The 21,960-nt window shown below is 40.5% G+C and overlaps 1 protein-coding gene across 4 annotated transcripts in view; it reads left to right on the top strand.

The window, feature by feature from the left end:
* LOC137997605 (endothelin-converting enzyme homolog) overlaps positions 1-17,897 on the top strand; it is a 71,489-nt gene extending 53,592 nt beyond the window's left edge. For all 4 annotated transcript variants that reach the window (XM_068843682.1, XM_068843685.1, XM_068843684.1 and 1 more), the window contains 9 exons: positions 288-391; positions 4,330-4,388; positions 6,373-6,424; positions 7,175-7,242; positions 7,610-7,734; positions 10,064-10,129; positions 12,677-12,784; positions 13,733-13,809; positions 14,955-17,897. In XM_068843682.1, the coding sequence (XP_068699783.1) occupies positions 288-391; positions 4,330-4,388; positions 6,373-6,424; positions 7,175-7,242; positions 7,610-7,734; positions 10,064-10,129; positions 12,677-12,784; positions 13,733-13,809; positions 14,955-15,054 (759 nt within the window). In that variant the 3' untranslated portion in view covers positions 15,055-17,897. The remainder of the gene's footprint in view (positions 1-287; positions 392-4,329; positions 4,389-6,372; positions 6,425-7,174; positions 7,243-7,609; positions 7,735-10,063; positions 10,130-12,676; positions 12,785-13,732; positions 13,810-14,954) is intronic.
* The last annotated feature ends 4,063 nt before the right edge of the window (positions 17,898-21,960 follow it).

The raw sequence follows: 21,960 nt of genomic DNA, 5'->3' as shown, positions 1-21,960 counted from the left end.
CCATAAAAACCCAGAGTCTTTCCGGACGCTCACCCGCTGACCAAAAAGCCCGAGGACTCTGGGTACGAGATTGGATCCCTTCCCGAAGTTCTTGTTTCTTTTTTTCTAAGGCGCTAATTAGTAACGCAAAAAGAAAAAGGCTTTGAGCAGTCTATAGTTGTATTTTATAGATGATCAATTGAATCTTTTGATGAATCGTACATCAAAGGTAATTTGGTATTACTGAAGGGTAGGACGATTTTTTCTTTATACTTATGGGTAATTCTTTTTTTAATTCTCCTCAACAGTTTGAAATAAAAAAGGACAATTACTTCCAGAACATGGTAGAGACATTCAAATACTACAACTTGAAAAATTACAAAAGACTTGGAAAGCCAGTGGACAAAGGAAGGTAGGAAATTATTCATTCTACATCTAAAAGCGCTTTAATAATTGATACTACTTCCATGAGCGCTCGTTGGCAAGAACCAACTAAAGGGTGTGCAACAATGCTGTGTGTTTATCTACTTGTAAATGCCATAAATACTCGACGACACTTGGTGTCAGTTATTATAAGGTTTATCACATACGGGGCAAAATTACTGAATGCTGATTAGTTGAGACGGAGGGCATTTTTCCTCAATCACGAGCGCACTTTTAGTAATCAAGAGAGCATGATTACTTGATCCTGTTTAGTTAACAGTTGCTAATAATAATAATAATAATAATAATAATAATAATAATAATAATAATAGTATCTAAACAGACCTAAGTACAAACCTCGCCAGAGCACTATCAGTAATGAAACAGATGCCAATCAGTTTGAAGACATCGAAGAAGCAAGCTCATTTTGGAGGCAAGTGTGGAGTGAAGGAGGAACAGGAAACAGAAATGCTACCTGGCTTGAGGATATAAGAGAGGCAATTAATAAATATGTCCCACCACCATCAAATGAGAATTTTGTCCTTGAATCAACTGAAGCAGTGAAAACTATCATGAAGAAAAGAAATTGGAGCGCTCCTGGGCCAGATAGAATCGCCAACTATTGGTGGAAGAAAGCACATGCGCTGCATGAGGGTGTGACCAAATCGTTCCAATCCATCGGCCAGAGTCCTTCTGAATACCCCATGTGGTTTGCCGAGGGAAAAACGACGTTGATCCCTAAGCCAGGAGAATTCTCAAGTAGCAACCAAAGACCAATTACCTGCTTGAACACTATGTATAAGTGGTTTACATCATGCTTATTAGGACCAATGGATTGTCACCTAAATGAATATGGCCTAATGGAGGGAGAACAGAGAGGCGCCAAATCAGGATGCAGTGGCACTGTTGATAACCTGCTCATTGATAGAATGGTCACACAAGACTGTCACAGAGGGAAACGTAACTTGAGCATGGCCTGGATTGATGTCAAGAAAGCTTTTGACTCAGTTGACCATGAATGGCTTGCTGAGATGATGATTTTACACAGATTTCCAACCTGGCTGTGCCGCACTATCGAGAGCCTGTGCAACAGCTGGAACACGAAAGTCGTCGCAAAGACGAAGCAGGGGATAGAGAAGTCTGAAGTGATACAATTCAGACGCGGCCTCCCTCAGGGAGATGCATTGTGCCCCAGGTTGTTCACCCTGTGTATGAATCCTCTGGCTTGGAAACTACGAGCTTCGGAGGGGTACAAGTTGTCCAAACCCTTAAGCACAAAGATAACGGATTTGCTGTATATTGACGACCTTAAGGCGTTTGCAGCGTCAGAGATCAAACTCAACAAGGTTCTGAAGTCAACCAAGAGTGCGATGCAAGATATAGGCTTAGAATGGAACCCAAAGAAATGCGCGACCGTCCATGTAAGGAGAGGCGTACAGGTGAAGGATGAAACCGGTGTGCAGTTGGATGACGGAGCAGTACTGACAAATCTAAAGGAAGGAACTTATTACAAGTTCCTGGGAACATTAGAGAACCTAAAACAAGATGACAAGTTAGCTTTAAATGTTGCAGCCAAAGAATACCTACAACGCATGTCAGTCATCTGGTCAAGTCCACTGTCAGATCACAACCGCGTAGCTGCATCGAACCAATTTGCCCTTCCCATACTGGGGTATCTAATGTGGACCCAGAGCTGGCCAATAGCAGAGCTTAGGCAAATTGACAGAGAAGTTCGAAAAATCCTCGTTGAGAGCGGCGGCAAACACCCCCTAGGCTCGACAGCATTACTGTACCTCCCGAGGGTAAAAGGGGGGCGCGGGCTGAAATCAGTCGAGCAAGAATACAAACTCGTCAAGATAAAGGCTGCTCTGAAAGTCTACAAGAATCTGGACCCGACCATTGCAGTTGTGAGAAAGTTTGAAGAAAGAGCAGGTGAGGTGGGACACCATTCATTTTTAAAGGATAGTATGAAGTATGCAGCAGAGCTCGGTCTTGGCCTGGACCTTGAGCACCCGTCACCCTGCATCACCCAGGGGGGAGTAACAATCACAGACAAGAAGATCAAAGTTGCCTTGAAGGAAACTGTAGAAAAGCAGAATACGCAGGCTGTGAGGGAAGAGAGGTGGCAAGGAAAGCTACACACAAGTAGGTGGGAGGATGTAAGTCTCAGTAAAGCAGGCTGCTTTGCTTGGCTTAAGGACTGGACGTTGTGTCCGTCTAACACCGTTGCAGGAGTGATCGAGCTCTACGAGCAACTATTGCCAACACGAATATATTACAGTCACAAGGTGCGAGCCCGACCAGCTACTGAAGTGGCATGTAGGCTATGCAGTAGATCAGCAGAAACAGTTCAGCATATTCTAGCTGGATGTCCCACCTTGGCCCAGAACAAGTACTTGGAAAGGCACAATAACGCCTTGAAGATCCTGTTCTTCGAGATCCTGAAGGACGCAAACCTTATTGACAAAGTCCCACCATGGTTCTCCCAAGTAAAACCCAAACCGGTATATGAAAACGACCAGTTTCAAGCCTACTGGGATGTCCCGCTCTATGCTGAGCACACCGAGGTGAGAGCAAACAGAATCGATGCCCGTTTTATCGACCACCAACAGGAGAAGGTCATAGCACTAGAGATGAGCTGTCCATGGATTGATAACCGAACAAGTAAGGAAGAGGAGAAGACAGCCAAGTATGCCCCCCTAAGATGGGAGATAAAGCGACAGTACCCTGGGTACGATGTGCAACAATACAACATCATTATTGACGTGCTAGGTGGATGGTCCACAGACATGGAGGAGGGAATGAGGAATTTACTCGGGTCAAGAGTGAGAACTAAAGGAGTCCTGCTAAAGATGCAGAAATCGGTCTTATCAAGCTCTCTTAATATTGCCCGCACTTTTAAAGTAATCACATAAACTTTACGAGCAATATAACACGAATTTCATTTCAGCAAAGGATATTATTGTAAAAAAAAATGTATTATTATTATTTTTTTATTATTATTATTCATTTTTTTTTAAATTTTAGCAATCACTTTTTTTATATTTTCACATAGTTTAATAGATTTAAGTGGATAATACTTTTAGAAAGATATTTGTAAATAGGACTTGAACATGGTGTTTTTAAGGAGCTCCTGGGTTACGATTAACGCCCCAGGTAGCTTTAAGATATTGACATTCAAAAGTTTCAAACTGTCATAATAATAATGATAAGCGCTGTTCTCATCTGACAGCAACGATTTCTTGAATTAAACGTTAACCGAATGGGAGTGCGTTGATTTGTTGCAGCACTGAACGGGTTTCCCTCAATGTGCCTTGTGCAATTAAGGATTAAAATTGGGCAGTTTTTGTGAAAATGTTGAAAATATACGTGAAATTAATCCTTAATTGCCCTCGGGCCCATGCGATTACATTCACATAATGTAAGGCGATTAGGGAAATTTGCTCAGTCAATCGAACTGCTAGAAGCGCTGTATGGGAAGAACAACTGATAACTAGCCAATGAAAAACAGAATTGGTTGCAACCATTTAATACCCCATCCAATTTGCATGATAAAAGCAAATCCAACATGGTGGCCATCGTAAATAAGGTCTATTGGGCGCTAATTGGGGACACTGTAGAGAAGTGAAATCAACTGAATTGAAATGAGGAGCGGCGAAGCCCATAGTTCATATAGATGGGCTGGTTACGAAACTCTGGAAACTAGCGATAACAATGACACCACGCTTCGTGTTTAATTGACCGTGACCAAGCACAATCTTGTATGGGAGGGAAGGGGAGTGCTTTCACCACTGCGCCATTCCTGCTCTTGTTGTTGTTGTTGTTATTATTATTATTATTATTATTATTATTATTATTATTATTATTATTATTATTATTATTATTATCATTTTACTTTTTTTCATGTGTATTTTATCTTTTTGTTAGGTGGGGCATGACTCCTCCGACGGTAAATGCTTACTATTCATCAACCGACAACAAAATTGGTGAGTTACAACAACAAATAAATGAGGGTTCCAGGGAATGTATTTTACAACTGCTAGTAGCACTGACTCAAACAAAAAAAGGGCAAAATAAAAAAAAGGCGCCACTTCTGAAAGTTAATACGAATGTGACATCTGAAGAGCAATTTCGATGCTAGAACCATTTCCACAAATATTGGAGACACTTGGAGTCACGCTACCTTATTCTGGTCTTAGTTTCAAGACCCCTCGATCTTCTGCTCTTGAGCTGTCCTCCCATTCACCATACGAGCATTGACAGACAGTGTGTAAGGGATTTGTGTTATAACGCACCGAAATATTGCCAAACGATACAATTTTAAAAAAGCCGCCTTTCACTTAGAAGGCAGTTGCAATTTGTTGTAATTTAAATAACAACTTTATTTAAGTGTCAATAGATTTAGCACCAGAGCACTATTGGGGACACTAATGAAATTAACTAAAATCAAATCAAATATTGGTTTTTGTGGAGAGGGGAAACCCGGAGTACCTGGAGAAAAACCTCTCGTAGCTGAGAAGAGAACCAACAAACTCAATCCACGTATGAGGCCGGGTCTGGGAATCGAACCCGGGCAACATTGGTGGGAGGCGAGTGCTGTCTCCACTACGTCATTCTTGCTTCCCCAAATCTTGGAGTAGGCTACTCGTAGAAGCAATGAACCATTTCAACTAAAGCAATCATCTTCTCATGGCGTCAAGTTAGCACTGCAAAGTGGCTTAATTCAAATTTGAAAATAAACTTAGTCAAAATACTGTAGCCTCAAATGGTAATAGATAGCTTAATCACGTGACTTTGTTGAGCCACGGACGGACAGCGGAGCTGAATTTTTAAACTTGCCTTAACAGTACCAAATTTGTACTGCCAAGTATCCTTTCACCAAAATTAATGTATATTCGAAGTGCGGGTTACAGACGAATGGGAGAATTGAGTGATCCTGGCACTCATCTGGAAAATTCAGAGGCGTTGCGTGAGAATTTGAAATTGTACGTACGCGAAAAACGTTTCGAGCTCCAAAGGCGCTTCCATACTACTGAGTTTGGGGGCATGCTCCCGTAGAAACTTTTGAAATTTAGGGTCTCGACTGTTTCCGAAGGACATTTCAATAAATAAATGCGAAGGGAAATGCAGTAGTTGGTTGTTTATTTTACCCATCGGTAGAGTTTTCAGCAAGCTGCAACACACACAGGGGGTTTACAAGCAAAGGGAAAGAGGTCGCAAACTCCGTCCTACATCATCATCATCATAACCTTTCCTTCAAAAATAATCGGGAAATGGGGACCGAAGGTCGTGGGTTCGGTTCCCACCCTGGTCGGAGTTTTTCTCTGTCCTTCTCCTGAATAAACCCTTCTTGACACCGGGCGGGTGGCAAGAGATAAACTGCGTGTATTGGATGGTTTCAGTCGGCTTGTGATATGTCTTGATATCGAGAATACTGTAGTTTCTTTTTAGAATCATTCTGCTTTTATACTATTGTGTCTAGGACTGAACTGATCTCCTTCTCTGCCAACTTTAGTTCTTAGCTTGTGCAATGAACAGGTTGATTTCCTCAGTGTTTATCTGCGTCCCATAGAGAGAAAACGTCGTCAACAAAACGTTTCCATTTTGTTGTTTTAACTTTACTCTGGCTTAGCATTATTTAAGTTGTCGGGTTTTTACAACTGGGATGCTGGATTTTCACAGCTTTGTTGTCGGATTTTTAACAACTCTGATGGCACCTACAAGCTTCAGTTACGCTTATGGAACAACTTCTTCTACGAAATAAATGTAAAAATAAAGGTATTTTCACGGTCTTATCAGTCTGACGAGCAGAAGGCTGCCGGCGTTTGCAGCCAATTGCTCTTATCCGTCAGAGTCTGGATCAGTCGAGGAAAACTGATCACTACAACACAGGTTCAGTGCCACACAAACTTTTAACGCTTTTAGATATTACATACCTTGACTTCGCGACTTTTTCTCACTTGATTTTAGCCTTTCCCGCTGGCATCCTACAAAGACCGTTTTATGATCACAGGTTTCCCAAGTAAGTTTGATTTGGAGTACGGTGTTTTTTAATTTTCCAACGTTCTTTCGTTTTATAACTGGGAAAAGAAATTATAGTGCTGTATATTGTGCAAGCGCAAAATCTGACTCGATTCTTTCATATAAAAAGGCCTGGCCAAAGGCTCCCAACGTTTCAACGCAACATCTTGCAGCATTGTTGGGCACAACATGTTGCATACGTTTGGCCACCCTGTTGCGATATGTTGCAACATGTTGGATCAAATAATTTGAAAACGGTCAAATTTTTTCGCGCAACATTTTAGATGTTGCATGATATTGTACTCATCTGGCCACGTTCACGCAACATTGCTGCTCTAGGGCATGCGCGTTAGGTCCACTTCTTGCGCGCCGGTGGCCTAGGGCACATGAACATTGACATGTTGCGTTGAAAATGATGACATTGGTGCGTGCGTTTGGCCACCCCGTTCAACACATATCGTAACATCATGCAACAATGTTGCAAGATGTTGGGTTGAAATGTTGCGAGCGTTTCGCCAGCCCTTAATACCACTTTCAAAAATACCATAACACTCTTTGTTTGCCCTCGAAACTTTTGCATAAGCATTGTTTTTATTTTCTCTTGGGACTATTGTAAGTTCCAGGAGAAACTGGAAATAATGCTTACGCTAAATTTTGGACGGAAAACATAATAGTATTTTTCCAAGTGGCCTATATATTGGCAAAATCATCATCTTATAAACGACTCTTTTTTCGTTTTCTTTAATTTCAGCTCTCTAAATTATGGTGGGATTGGTATGGTTGTAGGACATGAAATAACTCATGGTTTTGATGATAATGGTGAGTAGTTTTATTGCAAGTTTAGTTTTCTGCGTTAGTTTAAATCGTGCTTAGCATATGCCCGATAGAGTCAACAAGCATCAAAAACCCACCCCGCGTAGCATCACCTCCGAGTTTGAGAGTCATAATGGGAAGTAGTAATATTAGCACCTTGTAGGTGATTATTGTTGTACCGCAAACATATTATATTGCGGGCTCGGAAAAAAAGTCTTCGTATTCGTTTTCCATGCTGTAAGTACTGTTTAAAATGTTGTTGTTTTTTAAGTGTTTTTTTTTTTCAGCGTTTACTCGGTCTCTCAAGGTTTGAGGATCATCACAGTGAGCGAGTGGAATACCCCTAATCACTAAACATTTTCCCGCTCTTTAGGAAGGCAATTCAACAAAGATGGTAACCTGGCCAGGTGGTGGTCAAACAAATCAATTGCAGCGTTTAAAAACAAGACAGCTTGCTTGGAGAAGCAATATTCGGGTTATAAATTTCACGGAAAAAAAGTAAGTATGATCTCTGAGTGAAACAAAAAAAGAAATAACGAAAAAAGGGCAAACTCGCGTCTTTCGTAGAATTCACAGATTATTCCAAACCGTTTATTGTGTACGTTGTGGCTAAACTATCCAGGAAATGAATCGTTAAGAACGAAACTTCATCCGTTGCCCACTAAGGGGCTGTTTACATGGATGTAGGAAGATCCTAGCGCTAGGAAGATCCTAGAAGGCGAAACAATTTTTCGTTTGGTTTACATGCAGAAATTTCTGTCTAGGTGGAAGTGGAGAATGAAAGCAAGATGGCGGGCGAGAACAACAAACACGTAATTCGGATGTATTCGGATGTATTCGGATAAATTCGCATGCCTTCGATTCGCAGCGTTTTCGACATTGCCGTCGATCGATTGCTCGTTACTTTCCACTGTGTCTCTCGCTTGGGTGGTGAAACAAAACTGGTCCTGAATATTGTCGGCGGTCATCAGAATCATTAGAATCGTCCTGTGGCAACGCCAGACGAAATTGTCGACCTTTGGTAGCTGAATACCGTGAACACCCGGCCGCCGCCATGTTTTTTTTTTTGTCCCTAGTACCAGGAACTTCCGAACGAAGGCAGTTTACATGGTGCTAGGATCTTCCTAGCGCTAGGATCATCCCTCCTCTCAGATAGGATGATCCTAGCGGTAGGATGATCCTAGCACTGGGGCCAAATACAACCCTTCACATGTAAACTGAAAGCTGAAAACATACCGCGCTCGGATGATCCTATTGCTAGGATGATCCCAGCGCTAGGATCATCCTCTTTCCATGTAAACGGGCCCTAATCCTCGAAAGCAGCACTTTCACCATAGTTTCAACCATGTGTATTCAAAAAGGCGGCCGGACTTCAAATTTGAATTTATACTGTCGTGACTATTTCGAATTTCTCCCACCGTGTAAAATGTAAGCGACATAATCTTATTGCCAAATCCGTAGGGACTTTGATTGATTACAGGGTTCGTGCTACTCCTTGAAGACCTTGAAAAGCCCTTGAATGTAATTTTGGACTTCAAGGGCGCTTGAAAAGAGGAAAACTGCTTGAAAACTCTTTGAATTTTTGCTTGGGTGAATTTTGTTGAGATTGCATCATGCTAAGTTAAAGAGACATTTCAAAAATTGAGCCCAAAATTGACTATTAGGGAAACATTTAACCCAAAATGAAAATGCCCGTGCGTATATTTAACTTCCAGGATGTGGTAAGGAATATGAGGTAGGCTTCTTTCAGCAAAGAAAACACTGAAACACTATGTATGGCATAGAAATCTTCTCATAAAGACTCCTTGAAAACTTAACTTCTGGTTCTTGAAAACGCCTTGAATACTCCTGGAATTGTACAGACAAAATCCAGCGCGAACCCTGCGTTGAATAAAGTTAAAGAACAAAAGATGACGTCTTGCTTACGTTTTCCAAAAATCCCTGATTTTGATCATTCGTCGTAACCTTGTAGGGAACAGCAAGTTACTCGACTGAAGTGCACACCGCACGTGCAACACGAATGCTTATCTCAAAAAATGCACACTGCATGTGCAGCACCCTTTTTCTTTAAAATTCATTATAACCAGTTCTTTTGTGATGTTTTTTGCCGTCGTCCTTGCTGAAAATAGGGAGCTTTAGCAACGACGACGGGAACGGCAACGAGAACGTCATGTAAAAACATAAATTCACGTTCTTGCGATCACTCCGCGACTATTCCAAGCTTTCCAATGAGACCGTTACGAGCGGCGCTTAATTTAGGGGAGAAAAATGAAAATTTATCTCCAAGTGCTGACGTTCTCCATAACACCTCAAACTTGCTTATTTCACGTTGTTGCTTTGCTGACGACGGCAAAGAAATGGACAAAAATGAAAAAGGTACGTGCAGAGCGTGCAAAGCTATTGTTTTTGTCCACTAAATATGCAAATTTGTAACGTTCTCGTTGCCGTCGCCGTTGTCGTTGCTAAAGCTCCCTAATAACCCTTATACGGGATGACGTGTGACTTGCTAATTTCACCACCGAGCCTTGAATTCGAAAATCAAACTTGTAAATTTTAGCATGAGCTCAATTCCAAACGAGCAAACTCGTAAAGAAAACCCACGTGCGAACAGTATTGCATGTCCAGATGATGTGAATAATTTTGTGAAAACGAGGCTTGGTGGTGAATTTTGAGCGTAGGTCGTAATCATGCATGAGGCCCATTGATGTTACACCGGCCGATTTACTGAAAATGGAATGTGATCAAAATGTTTGCTGTTAGCAGTAAATTTTTCCCAGTCATTCTTGTCTGGTGACTTAAACTATCCTGTTTTTGGCTTCCTTCACAGCTAAAAGGTGTCCAAACTCTGGGAGAAAACATTGCTGATAACGGGGGAATCAAACAGGCCTTCCAGGTACTGTTTACGTTATATCCTTAGCTGATAAAACTTTACGAAGGTCATTCTTAGATTCAAGGGCTGGTTTTCCTTGATGCCTCGATCTTGGGATCGATCGTACCTACTGCTTATGCGGACGTCTTCCGAAACACACTTTCCATTTCTATTTTATCGTCTAGGAATTTGAAACTGATATTCACATATCACAATGACGTCTCCCTCTTCTTGTCCCTAATTTCCCTTTCCCGGTAGAGAAAAATGTCTTTTTTAAAGAGAACTCGATTGAGTTACAAAGAAATCTTCCTTAAGTTGTTTGCAACTGCGATGATCATTATTGCTTAGAGTCATCACAACCAAAATTTAAAATATAGGTCTTCCATTTCTTTCACATTTTATTCATTTACCCCGTACGGGATATAGGAGGACGAACTAAAGTAGTGCGGAACTATCGCATTTTATTAAAAACTTAACTACGGATATCAGATTTCAGCATTTTCATTGGCTCGCCGGACACAGGCTATCAGTTCATATACCTGCTGTACCTAATATGGTCAAGGAACGCGTCAGCAATAAAGCGAATTGAAAACATTTTTGCAGTTTTGGGAAAAAATGGCCGACAAAACGTGACTGGAATTGACCGAGGCAGAAATCGATGCTTAAGTTGACAATACTACTCCCGGGAACATCATGGAGTTTTTAATAAGATAATTACTCTACTCGGGCTTGCAGGATACAAAGTGACTATAACCAACTCGGCGCTACATGCTTCGTTGGTTATCTATCACTCCATATCCAGCGCGCCCTCGTAGAATTTTAGGTAGTATCGTGGGATTCCTTAAAGGCCAGGTTACTTGGCACCTAGCATGGCCTTTTGTCACCTGGCAGCCATGTTGGTCAAAGACAATAGAGTTCGTACCCCGAGCCTCTAGTTGAAGAGTTTGGAAGCGAGTTCAGTGCTCGCAAGACAAAAGCGTTTATTGGGTGACTGCGCTTTTTTAGCTGCGGCACCTAAATTGTGGAATGGGTTACCATCACAAATACGAAATGAGTCCAATTTTACTAGGTTCTAAGGTTTACTAAAGACCCATTTTTTTAGATTAGCTTTTTATTAGGACTATATATTATGTATATATTATTTTTTTATGGATCTATTGTTTTTTATAATATTTTTAGTTATTCTGTATAACTCATTAATGTCGATATTTTAATTTCATGTAATGCGCATTTGATCATATGTTACATGTATTTTGCACAATATAAATATAAAATTATGAAATTATTATTTCAGTCCCTCGGGACTCAAAATGGTCACCATGTGAAAAAAGGCCCGTTGCGGACACGAGGAAAATGATAATTTCGTTAGTCATCTACCACAGGGATCCCACGTCATCACCACACATGGGCACAACCAGTCATACCACGCTGCGCTCCGCCATTTTTGCATGATTGGACAAGCATTCAGGCCCCAGTTGTTCAAACGATGGATAGCGCTATCCGCTAGATAAAGCACTTCCCACTGGATAACTCTATTGGTTTTTCTGTTGTTTATCCGCTTGATAGTGATTTATCCGGTGGATAGCGCTATCCAACGTTTGAACAACTGGCCCCAGAACTATAATAATCCGCCATTATGCTTGTCATCGGTTTACCTATACAAAAATCCTCTTCTTTTCTATATACAACGCTGTTGTAAAAAAAACCTTTACCTGGTTTGCGCGGAGGCAAGGCTAAGTTGAAAGAGTGGCAAATTTCTCGGGTTCGCGGTGACATCGAACTAGTATATATCGTATATATTATATTATTATCAAACTCGTAGTTATCGTCCATAGAGCGGTTTTCAAATGAGTCTCGTAAAACTAAAACGAAAGCAATTACTTTGGCCAATCAAAAGGACGGAGACAATCCGGTAAAGCAATCAAAACTCGAAGTAATTACATGTTTTGGTTTCACCTCTGATTGGTTAAAGAAGTGTCGCGAAAAAACTTTGAAAGTAAAGTAAAGTAAAGTGGTGCATTTATATAGCGCCTTTATCACAAGTCTCAAAGGCGCTTTACAATGATCAATTTACCCCCAGCGGACTGGAAGCATATACAGGCGCAAATTGCAGCCGCTTCTAAGCAGTCCATGCATACTGGTACTCATTCTACCGACCTCGGAAGGATGGAAAGCTGAGTGAACTTCAGCGGGAAAGAAGGTCGCCAAATATTCCACTCTCGCCAGAACCAGGAATGGAACCTGGGACCTTAGGGTTGGAAGGCAGAGATCTTACCACTGCGCCAACCCCTCCGCCCTTAACCAATCATTGAATGAAGTAATCATAAACCAAAAGCAACTCGCTAATTACTTTCGACAGTCAATTGAAAACCGCTCAATTATATTATCATTGATTGCCATCCACCAATCAATAATACTACATTCATGATCTTTCGTTCGAGTCCTCTTTCAACCTTTTTTTTTTCTCTTTTTTCGCAATTTCTAAGTTGCTCGCAACTGCCATGATCATTCACTCGTAGTCATCTCAACCGCAGTTAAATTGAAACAGTTTGTTATTTTTTCCCATTTTAGGCGTATCAGAACTGGAAAGAGAGATCTAGAAATGGCCATCCTGAACCACCTCTACCTGGATTGGAAAACTTCAGTAACGAACAAATATTTTTTCTCGGATTCGCTCAGGTTCGTCGCGGGACTTGTCTTTCTTTTTAGTTTATTGCCGATAGAGAGTATCAGGTTCCTTTTGTTTGTAAAGACAATCATGCATAAGACAGAGCAAAGAGCGGGTTGGAAAATCTGCAGATACCTTGCAACTCTTTTTTATCAATCCCATCGAATACATCTAGCTAGGACGCATCTTTATTGTGTTTAGCCTGGTTAGGATCAACTGATCACCTTATTTCCGTTTTCAAACTGCCCATTTCAGTAGTTCATGTCACAGTCTTTTTGGAGATGGTCCTTTTTTCTTTCTCCATGCTGCTCCAGTGTTCAGATAGTAATCATTGAATCGAGTAATTTCCCATGGAACGATGATGGGGTCTGTATCGGGGAAAAAAGCAACGAAGCCAAAGCGGGAAATCAAGTTTTCTATGGCATATTGTCTTCTAAACCATCCCTTCATAACCGTTGTTTTTGCTGCGCCCTGGCAACATATTGGAGTAAAAAAAATCGTTCTTTCAGATTTAAACTTCCTTTTTATACAAATTTGATTTTGGAAAATCGATTTGACTTTTTGACCAATCGCTGTTTCTGGATCCTTTTTCAAGTGATATTTTGAAAACCTACATTAACGATTGGATAAGTTGTTTGATCGTTCGTTTTTTGCGATAATCGCCGGCCGTTAGGTCTCCTATTGTTATTAATGTGCCAACCAGAGATTTATTAGCTGTCGAAAGAAAGGTTCTTTTGTTCTGTGGTAGGCAAAATTTAAATCCCAAAATACTTGTTCATAAACATGTTGGTGTACAGAACAATGCAGTAAAATGTCTTTTAAGGGAATATCTGACTGTATCATTCTGCAAAACCTGTAGGGCCATTTTCTATTGTTTTGTACACCAACATGGACGTCGCATCAAGTGGATGCAAAACAAGAATTGTTTACTGATTAGATTTTTAATTGACTGATTACAGATATGGTGTAGCAAGTATCGCGATGAAGCTGCTCTCAGTCAGATTAACTATGGAGTACACAGTCCTGGAAAATTTAGGTAACGCCTTCCTCCAGTGTCTTTCAATCATACTCTTTGAGTACTCAGTTATGTTAACAATTCTTTAAGCCTGGTTCACACGTACCACGCAATGAAATGCAAACGCAACGAAGTTCACGAATCCAACGCAAACGCAAGAGAAGTAAGACACGCAGGAGCAGTTCAAGTCCTCCTTCCAAGATGATCGACGAGAATGAACCTGTGTTTTTTTTTTGTTTTTTTTTTACGTTGCGTTTGCTTTTGCGTTTCCCCGGTTCAAACGTGTGAAATGCAAACGCAAGCAGAAATGCGCATTTTTGCGTCTGCATGCGCTTTCATTTGCGTTGAAATAGTTCACTCTTGTATTTCCTTGCGTTTGCATTTGCGGCGTACGTGTGAACCAGGTTTTACGGAGCAGAATCATCCATAGGCGAAAAGCACAACCAAAGTAGTGTAGAGGTAAATTCATAGCCAAGAGCGAGAAAGGCATGCCGGAAGGGAACAAATGGCTTTCAAAGAAAGTTAAGATTCATGTTGCAACCAGGTTGGCAATATTAATCAGTCAATCATTTGAACGTAGCGTAAGACGTTCCAAATCAAAGACCTACGTTTCGAAATTCTTTCTCTATGTCTTAACCAGGGGTGGTCCAAAGTTATCGCGGGAGTCCTTTTGTGTGTTACCAATTTTCAAAATTCACCCTTTCGTCGATTAGATATGTAGGCCCTAGACTGTCGAAAAGGCTATCAACGGTATAAAATAGATTGGCTGCCTGTCTCAAGCCTTCCAAGGCAAGGATACGCATACTTGACCTAAGTAACATCTTAGACGTAAGTAGGTGTTACCTGTGTAGCGCGGGATTTTAACAATTTTAGTTGTAATCCAGTCGTATTTTCCTAATTGTAATTTATTGTATTTTTGTATTCCATTTTATAATTTTAGATAGCTGTCCCTTATTAGCAAAGGATATTTTCTCCTGCTAGATTTCAATAGACACGTTAATAAAATCATCATCATCATCATCATCATTATTATTATTATTATTATTATTATTATTATTATTATTATTATTATTATTTAATTGTCAGATTAAACCTTTCGTTTGAGTTGGATGGTAATCCACTAAAAATTTCTCAAAGGTGATTTCATGAACTTGCTTTCCTTTCAGGGTTATTGGTTCGCTCTCAAACTTTGACGAATTTTCCAAGGCTTTTAGCTGCAAGAAAGGATCACCAATGAATCCAGAGAAAAAATGTATTGTTTGGTAAAAAGTTTAACGTTGGAAAGGGCAGATTTCTTCTCCGAGCCGGCTCGAAGACGCCATGTTCAACTTGTTGTAATCTGTTAATACCGCAGAATAAATTGTTCGTATCATAAAGGGGATATATGTAAGACATTCGTCAGCCACAGAAGTCGTCACGGCTTTCAGATGTCCTTTAGACTCTAACTTTAGTTAGTTAGGTTTTTTTTACAAGCCGCTTATTGTTTCCAGCCAATCATGGCTCGCTGCGGAATTTTGCGGCATTGGCCAATGAACAAACAAACTCCATAAAATACCCGGGCAGCGGAACACCGATAAGATGTAAACAAGCAAGCTAGAATATTCGGAGGTCTACATGAAACTACTTCAATCTGTAGCTCCAACGTTTTTTTTTTTAGTAAAAGAGCTAGAAACGTTTGAAAACTTTCAATTTCCTTTAGATCATCATTAATTAAATGTTGCTACAGATACAGTTCAAAAGAGCGACTTTAGCATCTATCATAGCATTTGCCAGAGAATTTTGCTGCAGTACAAGAGACGGGGGCCGCACAGGGCTGGCATCTGCAGAAGCTAATGACGTCAAATGAAACTGGTATAAGTCAGGGTTCCAATACGACAGCCATAATTTTCACCAGCACGGTCTGAAAATATCATGGTCGAGAGAGGCAAAAGTGAAATAGTGAGTAGTCAAAGGAGCGGAAACCAATTAAAGTACTGAGGACATCTTGTGGAATTTGCGCATTATAAATAGCAATTTCTCTTTCACGGAGAAGGAAGAAATTGAAGACGATTTCCATTTTTAGTGCTAAAGGGACTGCATTCTGAAATTTCCCCTATTTCATGTTAGGAGGGTTGATCTCGTAAACCAGTGCGTTAGCTTACAATTACAGTATTTCTGACGATCCAAGATAAAAAGTAATAATTAAGCTGGATGCGGATTAGCAATTTTGGAAGGTTCATGGTCCAAATATTTAACAATTATTCTACGAGGGTGCGCTGGATATGGAGTAGTGATAGAAAACGCGCCGAGTTAGTTATAATCATTTTATATCGAGCAAGCCCGAGTAGAATAATTATTTTATTAAAAACTCCAGGATCAACAACTCTTCCACTGAACCATCGATTTCTGCCTCGGTCAATTCCGATCCAAAACGGCTTTTGTCGGCCATTTTTTCTCAGAGCTGCAAAAATGTTTTCGGCTCGCTTTATTGCTGACGCATTCCTTGACCATATTAGGTAGAGCAGGCATATGAACTGATAGACTGTGTCCGGCGAGCCAATGAAAATGCTGGAAATCTGATATCCGTAGTTCAGTTTTTAATAGTAAGAGGTATTACAATTTTCTTACAAACGGCAACGAGCAACTTAACTCAGTTCAGCACACTTATGATTCATTTTCTTTTGGTTTCAAAAAGTACGAATATATTTTTTTATTCTTCAGAGTAATTCAAAAACGTTCAGCACTTCATCTTTATCGTGGAGTTTGTTCCATTTTACGTATTTTCGCTTTGAGCTGTACATGTGCTGAAGCTAAAGAGGAACGCACAAGTTTGCAAGAATCTGCGATCGCAACAGGATATTCAAGCAATTGTTTGGCTTTGGTCAAATAGCACAGAGAATGTTTATGTCACAAGTACCCTTTCGTTTCAATTCAAGGAAATGAAAAAAAAAAAAAAGGATTACACACAACGGGAATCATTTTGTTCCGGAAATGCAAATGATATGTGAAGGAGGTCGGCAGCTTTAAAACAAAAGTCACATTTCGCAGGTCACTTGTTACAGGTTACTAAAGCAGCCGAAAACTTCAAATTGGGTAAACCTTAGGCCTAAACATAGTTTACAGGCCTAACGAGGTCTAATAAGGTCTAAGTTAAGCATTGGTAAAAGTTTTGTGACGGGTGACCTGCACTTTGATGATAGTCTTGCCCACCCAATGCTGGGCAAACGAGGCATGTTTTGAGACAAAAGCGAAAAATAAACGCAAGTAAATACCCAAAAATTACACAAGGTGGTGTTTAAAGTTTCCAGCGTTTGTGGGCTGTTGTATCGAAATAAAAAGTTCAAATGAGATCAGTGTTCAGAAACGAAACTGGAAGAGCCATCATGTTGGTTCGTTTGTAAAGCAAGATGTTGGTTAGATCTAGAATTCAGCACAGATACTCTTGTGAGTTTCACTCCAAAAAATATACATCTAAATTGGATCAGAAATTCCTGCAAATGGTCCATTTTACACTTCAAATGATGAGCAATCGTTGATGCTGGTGCGTTGCTGTTCGATTGTGACTGAGCTGCCACAGTGGCCTGTGACTGGAACCAAAGTTGCCAGTTTCGTTGTTGCAGTCCAAAATATCTTTGCTGTTCATAGCTCAGTTGATAGAGAATTGAGTTCGAATCTCATTGAGGCCGCCTGAATTTTTTAGATGTATAACAGAGACAAATGATTGCTTAAATTGTCGAGATAAGTGCGAGGTCACTTCTATCTTTCGACAATATTCATTTACATGACAAGACCTGGTCGGGAGGCGTATATCGATACAAGGGCACACACAGCCTCTGTCGTTGCTTGAATAGGTTGCATAGCAAATTTATTTAAAATGGTCTATTATTTCCTGCAGATATAAAATAAGCACGCAAGCGTAAGTTGTAACGTTAGTGCAAGTGGTTTAACAACAACGGAATAGGGAATGACTCCCTGTAGAGAAAAGGTTAATTAATTGAATATGTAAAACGTACTATAAAAGGCGTGGTGCCTTAGGCACATGCAAATGATTTATCAATCAACCGTGGACGCAACCGAGCTCTGTGATAATTTATGCAATAAAAAAGTCCCCTGTGGCATTGTGTTCGTAATATGACATTAAATGTTCTCTGGCGTTCTTTTTTCAAATCCCCAGTCCCTTTTTCTCACGCTAGAAGTATCTTTTTAATAAGGCCTGGGACGTTTGCTTCAACATCCGTTCGATTTTGTCAAGAGAAAATGAGGCGACAGAGAGGGAGGCTCAGGGCGTTGGCCGGGATATGTCATGTCCACGAAAGTTATTTTTAGACGGGCGGAAGTCTTTGTTCTAGCGGAAGTCTGTCTTCGGAGACGTTCGCATGCAGACGTTAAGTCCACTTCGTCCGCCATTACATGAAATCTTTGCTTTTCTTTCAAACATCAGACCGAGGTTGGCCTGCATGCGGACGTCTCGGAAGACAGACTTCCCCTAGAACAAAGACTTCCGCTCGCCTAAAAATAACTTTCATGGACATGAAATATCCCAAGGGCTGGACCGGGAACCTCCCTCTCTGTCCCCTCATTTTCTCTTGATTTTGTCGAATAATGCTGAAGGATGTTAAACGATGTTGTCTGTTGGTGTGAGCAAACGGTTTCGACACAGCACCAACGTTTGATTCAACAAAACTCACGTGAGGCCTTGTATTCAGTCCCAAGCTGGAGCCGCAGTTGAAACATGGATACGTCATTGAGAGACCGATTAGTACGCATGTGCATGCCCATAACAATAGGGAACTTAAAGTGGTATTATGATAAAAAAAAATAACTTGCCTTTTTTTCTTCAAATCTAAATAATTGAGTCGACGTTTATCTTACATTTGACATTTATCTTACATTTGACTTTCTTAAGGGATACTGACCTTGCCGAAGCAACCAGTGACTCCTTCAGTAACGTTGCTAGTGATATCCCTCTTCTTCAATTCACCCCCATCCCTGTACACCACACCCTGACGAATACATCATTAGCCCTGAAGCTGTTGAACGTTCACTACTGGCCATTAAAGAGCGCAAGTCATTCGGACCGGATGAAATTCCTAACTGGGTTCTGAAGAACTTTGCACCAATATTATGCTGCCCAGTGTGTTCTATATTCAATTCCTCTATTAGCCAAGGCCACGTTCCTTCTCTGTGGAAATGTGCTAACGTCCTGCCCCTTAGTAAAGTTCCCCAGCCACGCTCTATTGACAGTGACCTCAGACTGGCTGCTGTTCTCAGCAAGGTACTTGAAGGCTTTGTTTTTGATTGGCTCGCTGCTGTCGTGATGCCACACATCACACACATTAATCTTAGAAATCCTAGGAAGCTGCCCTGGTATAAATGTAGAAATAGTCAGTAATAGTTTTTTACCATATTGTGTCCGCAAATGGGATGCTAACCCATAGCCTTACACGTTTAAATATATTACCTTTATTGTTTTAGTATTACATATATGCCATATATTTATCATCTATTGTAACCTTGAGTTTTTCAATTTCAATTTTTACTATAGTAAATTGCCAATCAAGTATTTTAATAAACATTATCAATTAATTATCTCTCATATCCAAAAACATTTTAGCTCTTAGCAAAATCTCGTGTTAGTTATAGGTGGTACTAAACGCCTTATTATGGCTCAGCTGGCAGACATTTTTTACTGCAACAGAAGATGATCCAGAGTAACAGTTTCTTAGGCAAGCTGAACAACTAATGTGCGGAAAGAACCAACATCTTCCACAGTTCAGGAATTGTGTGAAACTCCTGAACTCGAAGAGCTGCGAGTGAATTACGAAGAATAGGCCATTTCCGAGTTCATGTCTGTCTCCTTTCCAAAGCGAGTCTAAGTGCGAATTTTTTGCAATGGTAATTAGTTCTACTTTACATATGAATGAAAACTAATTTTCATAACAAAAACTTCGCACTTAGACTCGCTTTGAAGATGAGGCAGGCTTGAACTCGGAAATGGCCTATTCGGCAAAGGGTCAAGCAGCAAGATGAGTCCCTATTGGCGATCATACAAGAAAATTGCTTGTCTGCTTCTATGTTTCATACGGTCAATGAGAGAAGTTGATTGGAATCTACACCCCAGCTGTATTCGTGACATGCTTCCTTGGATGTTCGCTCATGATCGCACCAACTACTCAAGATACCTATCAGTCTACTGGTGTCGCTCAATGATGTACACCCTTCTGCCCATGAAGCATTCAAAGCTGGCGACTTTGTGGCTCAACGCTCAAGCATTGCATTCAGTCAAGTAGCTGTTGATCAGACCATCAAGCAGACTATCAATAGAGACACAAAATCGAAAGGCGGAATTTTAGGGTTTAGCCCGAATATTGAGGGAGCCAAGCTTGCCGTGAGATGGCTGGAAGGTCCATACCAAATGGTGAGGGTGTAATTGAGAGGAAACGAAAAGGGAGGATGTCAGTTGACGAAAATGATGTGAAATAGGTACAATCCACTCTGAGCAACTGGGTCAATCCGTTTTTTCAATTTGACCCCGCTAAACTTTCCCACATTGCATCTGGAATGACGGCCTCAAAAAAAGGTGGAAGAAGATCTACGATAAGGGTAAAGAAGCAATGTCATCTTTCATCAGGAATAGGCTGGCAAAAGCTGGCCACCTTTGATTCTATGCCCGTTTCATATGTTAAAATAGGTGGAAAAGAAGCGATGCCTACAGCCGACAGAGGCCTCTTTGCTCGTCTTCTTGTTGTCGCTCAGACAAGAGAAATGGATCTACGAGAAGTCTTCAAGTATTCCCAGGTCCTCTTCCGTGGTCTCTGGCTTCAGCGGATGGGTCTCTTTGCAAGACTGTCAAGTCTTAGTTACTAGACATGCTGACTTAAGGAGTCAAACCAGCTGAAGATGTTCCACCCACGGTAGCAATGATTACCGATGGCATGGCTGTACTTCATTTGAAGAGTTAGCGACTTCTGTTTTTCATTCAGTTGTTCCCCAGACAACCTTAGCAAGACGCATTGATTTTGTTACAGATAGATATCCTAATGTTTCTTTCAAGAATTCCGAGAAAGCAAAACATGCTAGTGTAGGAGCTGTCAAAGTTAAAATAACTGGAGGTGGTCAAAAGTGTCCCAAACAGTGGAAGACGTTCGAGATTTCTCCTTCAGCAGTGGTCAATGGACAACTATGCGGATCGGAGTGGAAATCGCAACATCTATTTTTCTGTTGAAGACAAGTGCTTTCAGTTGTTTGTCAATGATGGCAAGGATGTTTGTGAGGAGATCACTGAGCTAAACAACGACCATGAAAAAGCCGACACAAGGTTACTTCTCCATGCAAAGCATGCATCTGAAAACTGTTAGACCACCATAATAATTAAATCTCAAGACACTGATGCGGCAGCCCTGGCTTGTCATTTTTGCAGTAATATATCAGAACGATCCTTATCATGAAGAAAGAGAAGACGAGGAACGTTTATCTGGAGATTTCTGCCATAGCTGATGCTGCTGCTAAAGGCATCACCTTTATGAGAGATAATCCCATAGCATGCATAATTATTGCGAAATAATGAAACCGGAAGTGAATTTCATTCACTTCCGGACCCATGGGGTGGTCGGTAAAATCCTGGTTTGGCTACTAGACTATTATGGGTCCAGTGCATTTTCGGTTAGCGCTCCTTATATGTGGAACAAATTACCTAGTGTAGTCCTACTATTGCAATTTTTAAGCGGAAAGTCAACACGCATCTTTTTAAATTAGCATAATTATATATTTTTTTATGTTATTTATATTCTTATATTTAGGTACTGATGTATGTAAAGCGCATTTGGGCAATTTTGGGGAGTGCGCTATATAAATAATAAAGTATTATTATTATTATTATTATTATTATTATTATTATTATTTTTTTTTTTTTTTTATTTTTTTTTTTTATTTTTTTTTTTTTTTTGTATTGATACAGTAGTAGTGATTGTGTTTGTAGGCTCCCGAAAATTCTAGGTGACCTTTTTAGGGCAAAAATCCGTTCAAAATGGGCAATTATACCATGTTTTAGATTTCCGAAAATCCTAGGACAGGCAGGCAAGCAAGGAATCTTACGATATTGGGTGCCCCTGGTACCTTTCTTTTTTTTTAACTGCCCGCCCTAACATTACAATTGTAAAGGTTGAAAGCGAAAAAAAAAAATGCAAAAATACA

This window comes from Montipora foliosa, chromosome 3 (assembly GCF_036669935.1).
Source record: "Montipora foliosa isolate CH-2021 chromosome 3, ASM3666993v2, whole genome shotgun sequence".
Lineage (NCBI taxonomy): Eukaryota > Metazoa > Cnidaria > Anthozoa > Scleractinia > Acroporidae > Montipora > Montipora foliosa.
This window is presented reverse-complemented; position numbering and strand designations above follow the sequence as displayed.